Source organism: Meleagris gallopavo, chromosome 4 (assembly GCF_000146605.3).
Source record: "Meleagris gallopavo isolate NT-WF06-2002-E0010 breed Aviagen turkey brand Nicholas breeding stock chromosome 4, Turkey_5.1, whole genome shotgun sequence".
NCBI classification, from domain to species: Eukaryota; Metazoa; Chordata; class Aves; order Galliformes; family Phasianidae; genus Meleagris; species Meleagris gallopavo.
In genome coordinates this window covers 11,029,723-11,035,606 of record NC_015014.2, presented here as the reverse complement: position 1 = coordinate 11,035,606, position 5,884 = coordinate 11,029,723, and the positions used below count along the sequence as shown (strand labels likewise).

Sequence of the window (5,884 nt, the reverse complement as noted above, 5' to 3'; positions counted from 1 at the left end):
ACGCAGCTCCATGCCGTTCCCTCGGGCCCTGTCGCTGTCACCAGAGAGCAGAGCTCAGCGCTGCCCCTCCGCTCCCTGTGAAGAGCTGCAGACTGCCTCCATTCAGCCTCCTCTGCTCGGGGCTGAACAAACCAAGGGACCTCAGCCACTCCTCAGATGCCCTCTAACTCCATGTGCAGAGTTGTTAGCAGATGACCTGCTTTGTGGTTTATCAGGTCTGTTTTCTTTGGTTAATGGGATAGCTACTTGGAATACTTCCCTCTCGAGACATCTGCAAACAGGCAGGGAAGGGAGTGAGGAAGCTGACAGCTATGAGGTCAGTCCAGTGGCTTTTGCAATGGAGTGCGAATTGGTGTGCGAAAATGTTCTGTGGTAGCATTGGTGATGATGCTTTAATGTTAATCTCAAATACTTCTAAAATATAAACTGATAATGGTGATATTTATTAATGGTATTACTATGGAAGGTAATGAAACTCGTTTAGAGCATTCTGGTATCATTGTTTTTGAGTCTTACGCTATTATTTCTGAAAGAATAAGGTAACAGAATATTGAGAGCCTCAGGAAAAATTAGGCAAGATAATGTGATCACTTAAAAATTAACACAAATCACAGCTGTATGAGAAAAGCTTTAAAAAGTTTTTTCAAAGCATATAAAATGAAGAGGAAAAAATAAAAGCAACTCCCCAGGCAAAGCTGAAGTAGACGTGTTGTATCTGGTGATGCATTGTTTTGTAGTACTTGGCATAATTTGAAAGTAGAATTTACTTAAAAATGTTTATATGTTTGTAAAAGAGGAAAAAAATACCCTAAGAAACAATTTCAGATTCAATTTCCTGAAAGTGCAAAAGTTAGGCTAAGTACAGTCGGTTTGCTTGTTTTCATGTGTTAATTCTGGTATTCTGAAAGCGTGCAAATGGCATTTGTCTTAGGATTTACAAAAACTCTAGATATTCAGAGTTTGAATTATTTAAACTCCCACAACACATGCACTTTTGCTTTTCAAGCTTGAGTTATAATTTAATTAAAAACTTCTGGTGCATCTCTGGCTATTTAAATATTAAAATGTTCCATGGATCGCTTTCGATTATCTACTGTCCTAAAATTCCTGAAGATGTCAGATTTTTAAGATTCCCAAAGTTGCACTTGGAATTGTCTGTTGATGCAAAGGGGACTGTGATAATTACATACATCCATTAGTATCAGCAGAGGAGATAAACTTTGGGGAGGCTTAATGGGCATGTCTCAGTGACAGCTAGCAAAGAACATTTGGCATGATTAAGGATGGATTTGAATGTACTTGAAAATATACTCTCATTATGGACACCCAGTGGAAGTTGCACTACAAATGTTAAATTCCCCAGAAGAAGAGTTGTGTGGCAGGGAAGCTTTGAAATCCACTGTGGCCGTCATCCAAATTACTCTCTTCTCTTTGTGTCTTTCTGCTGTCAGATTCACTTTGTGATGCCCAAGTTGGCTCCCTGCATCTTTGAAAAGAGGCAACCTGTTGATTTCTGTGTTTCAGATTGTCCGAAGATACATCAAGGACTGGCTTGAAAGGAAGAAGCCTCCATTTGGCACAATCAGCAGCTGCGTGCTCCTGATGATTATCTACACTACGTTCTGTGATACTTTTGCCAATCCAAATATTGACCTTGATAAGTTTAGCTTGATTATAATAGTGTTTATAAGTAAGTATAATCTTAAAACATCTAATTCATCAGCAATTCTTGTGTGCAGTGAGCTTATACATACTGGAAGGAGTGGGGCTGAGGGAATGCTGTCATGGGTTTAGAGCTTGTACTTTGAATGTATCCGGTAAACTAAATAGATCACTTGACTTCTCAGGCACTGGATGCTTTTAGGAGATTGAGAAAGCATTTTGAGAGGGGTGAGCCCTGCTGTTTAGGTGTCTCTGAGATTGCTTGGTGATCCTTTTTAAAGGGGTGTGATTTCACTTTCCAAGTATTCGTGACTGTTCAGATTTTGGCTGCTTGATTATTTAACAGCCATGTTTGCATAGAAGTATTCCAAACAAAAAGGAAATATTTGCATTTGAGCTGTTACTCAGAAATGTTGTTTTACTTTTAAATAGATCCTTACTGTTGTACAAACCTAAAAACTAGTTGGGAGTTTGAAGGTGTTAATACATTCCTGTGGATGAACACATTTGGTACAGAGTTTGTTTTAGAAGCACTCTATTCATTCAGCCTTAAGTAATGCACACATGAGAATAGACTGCTGGTATCTTTGCCATCAGTTAAAAATACACTTGCAGATCACTACCTCCCAGGGAAGGGCAGTGGTATACAGGCACTGTCTTTTCTCCCAGTAAGTAATTCCTGTTTCATTTCAGACTGTGCAGAGGCAGTTTCAGTTTGCTTAGAGGCGAACTAACTGCAGCATATTACAGTACAAAACACATCTCAAATTCCCTAAAACTATTATTTTAAGAAATCAGCGCATTACCTTCCTCAAATGTGTGTATGTGCATGTTTCTGTCTAACTAAAATAATGTGTCCTGTATAAATTCAACTGTCGCTGAAGTTACTGGGAAATTTGCCCCGTCCTTTGTGGGTCAGTTTTTATTCTGCCTTCTATGTTCTCATTGTGGCAGTTTTGGGGGGTTCTGAAACAGTACGTGTGTATAAAATATCACATGAAACTATAATTGGTGCTGTGTAAATACTTTATTCTGAAACGAGTGAAGGAAGCCATTCTAATGAGCTTTTTCAGAACGGAGTAAATAATTATTTGCGCAGGCACCTGGGAGGGACCACAAGCCTAAATAAGAGCAGAGTTGTCAGGGGAAACAGGATATAGAAATCTCTATCTCTGCCTTAACATACAAAGGAACTGAGAAGTAATTTAGTTACTGTGATGACCACTTCAAAAAAAGTTGCCTTTCAGATAAGAAGGCATGTTCTAGAACAGTTGTTGTAAAGTGGTTGCTTCCATTGCCTTTCTTACAATTTCTTTTGGCAGAGAGTGCTTGGCATTTGTGCCGTGTGTAATTACATACACGACCTATACTTTTAATTTCCAGTGTGCATAATTGGAGTTTCTTCAGACAAATATTAACTATAAGCCTTGAAGCTGCTGGGAAGATACTATATGTCTGTTTGTTCTAAAATATTTATAAAGCTGAACAATAAGGAATTGTGGAGATGAATCTGTGTATGTTGTAATCCAGACAAAAGTTTCTGTACCTTCATTGGGTGTGTTGGCTGGATGTCTGTGTTGTTATACCACAGAGGGAAATTAGCACAAAGATTTCGAGATGAAACCACATTTATTATTCTGCTGATTAATGTTTTCATGTAGTTTTTATGTTAATGTTCTAGCCACAGCAAACCATGCACAAGGGATAATTGGTAGCAGCGCTTGCATATTGCTTTACAGAATCATATGTATTAAGGGATCTTTTTTCTGTGCACATTAAATTAATTTACTTAGTTGCAGAAAAACTGTAGTTCAGGAACAATGGATTGATTCTGTAGTTCATGAAGGAAGTATTAAGTGCATGCTGAGATGACATATATCCTAGGGAATGTACGTAAGAGAATGGAAAATGTCACTGATAATAGCTAATATCCCTATCACGCCGCCCAGTTATAATCTCAGGTCACAATCAGATGCATTGTCTTGGCTTGCAGTACCCTCAGGGGCACATTAGCCTTATTGCACTCACAAGTTTTGCAAGGAAAAGGGAGAGAACTCACCCTAGATTCTGCTGAAAGCAAAAGCCCTCCCTCCATAGCGCGCACAGGCCCTGAAAAGGTCTGTATAGGTCATAGGACTTCTCCTCCAGCTCTGCAGGGAGTTCCTGCCCTCCGGTGCAGAGCTGGTCTCTGCAGCCCCAGCAGCTACTCGTGGCACAGCTGGGGAGCAGACTGCTTCCCTGAGCTCATTCCCAACATCACCACAGATTGAGTGTGGGCTCTGCATGGCCCAGAACCCCTGCAGGTATCGTGTGAGCTGGCAGAGAGGAGATCTCCCCTCAGTGTGTGCAAAACACAGCCACGCTTGCAAAGTTGACTGAGCTTGAACGAACAGCTGCTTTGTCTGATGTGCACTGCCCAGTTCAGGAATTAGCCTTTGTCTCACAGGGAATTAAATGTGTGTAATTATCTTCTGTTAATTATTATCGTTCATCTGGAGAGTAATGTATCCAGTGTGTGAGAATATTTAATGGCAATCGTGCTTACACATTGTACTTGCTTCTGTTAAATACAATGGGACTTCATTTAAATACTTGGCAACCAGAGCACATCCAACAAATTTCATGTTGTTGACCCAATAAGCAAAACTAGTGAAAACAGATGAGCAGCATGCAACAGTGAGCCTCTGTCATTAATTGTTTCAATAAGTACTTGATTCAGACGTTACCTCAAGAAGAACCTGTGTAGCCAGAATACTACCACCAGCTTTCTCAGATGTGATGATGCGTGTTGTTCTTCCAGACATGATTTTCCTAATCATCAGCTCTAAGGGTTGTTTGTCATTGGGTTTCTCTGGATTGACTTGGTCCAGCCTGGCTTCTGATCTCTTGTGTAGGTACAAAAGGCAGGCACACAGCACTCACAAAGATTTAAGGGACATTTACTGCTGTGATGTAAAACTAATTTGAACCTGTTTCTCTTTCAGTATTTTCTGTTCAGATGAGCTTCATGTTTTTGACTTTCCTCTTCTCTACAAGGTAATTGAGTGTCCTGAAACAGAAGCGTGCATGATGCTCTCGTTTTGAGTGATACAAAAATGTCTAAAGAGCGGATTTCTGAATAGGGGTGACCTCATTTTGATATCTCATTGTCCTCGCTGCGTTTTCTCTCTTAGGGTTTCCTATGCTAGGAGAACAGGACCTGAATTCTGTCCTTTCTTGTGTGTTAATTACAGAGTTGTTAAATCTCAATCAATCACTGCTATACCTCATCCACTGAAAAAAAAAATGGATTTGCACAGATGTCACTGAAGGTATAATTTGCCCTGCAGACATGCTGATGACATATGAGAGAGAGAACTCAGTTTGACTTTTTACATCTCAAGACACATTTGCTGGGCTGGCAGTCCCGTCTTCTTTGTACTTGTCAAATGTGTTACATTTATACGGTGATTTTTAACAGACAGTTGTCCTGAACTAACGTTTGGTAGAGATATATTTCTTTTCTTTTTAAATATCAACTAGGAAGAAAAGTTGTACGTTCACTTCTCAAAAAATAGAACAGTCAGAACGGTGTTATCAAGAGGCTTAGTGATCCAAAGGCTTCACTTGAGCTAGTTAGAATGTCCACCGTTGTCCTCTGGTGTTTCTGGAGCATTTTCCTTAGCAGCACACTGCTGAATGCAAAGGGCCGCAATACAGCAGACATATGCTTTATATAAATTATACAGTATCTGTAAGGGAGAATCATAAAGAAAGGTGCCGTGTCTTACAGCTACTTGTATTTTTTTTAGTGCCACGAGAAAATTTTTCTGTGACGAGGTCATACTCTGATCTTGGAAGGCAATTTTAAATAACTTGTGAATGGCTGTATCTGAGCTGGGGGAAAAATCTGTCCCGGCAAAAATCTCTCCCTGAAATCTACAATGTTTTAAGTTGTAACCGGCTTGGACACTATGATAAGTATTTAGAATCTCAGAAAATGATTCCAAATTAGGACCGAAGGGTATGATCCAACCGTATACCTCTGCGTGTCATTTTTTCCACCCTTCCTAACATTTCTTCCAGTGCCTAAAGCCATAGATAAAGTTTTTCTCTGAAGTGGAAGAAAACTACATATTCTAAGCAATGCTTAGAGCGTAGAATCAATAAACTATCTAAATTGAGTGTTTTATTGTCATTACAGGCTAGGAAATGAAATCCTAGTTAATTCTCTCTCTCTTTT

At 39.6% G+C, this 5,884-nt stretch overlaps 1 protein-coding gene across 2 annotated transcripts in view; it reads left to right on the top strand.

Annotated features, from left to right (window-relative positions):
- Window positions 1-5,884, top strand: part of SLC10A7 (solute carrier family 10 member 7) — a 147,809-nt gene that overhangs the window by 118,294 nt on the left and 23,631 nt on the right. For both annotated transcript variants that reach the window (XM_031553018.1, XM_031553019.1), the window contains 2 exons: window positions 1,525-1,690; window positions 4,647-4,698. In XM_031553018.1, the coding sequence (XP_031408878.1) occupies window positions 1,525-1,690; window positions 4,647-4,698 (218 nt within the window). The remainder of the gene's footprint in view (window positions 1-1,524; window positions 1,691-4,646; window positions 4,699-5,884) is intronic.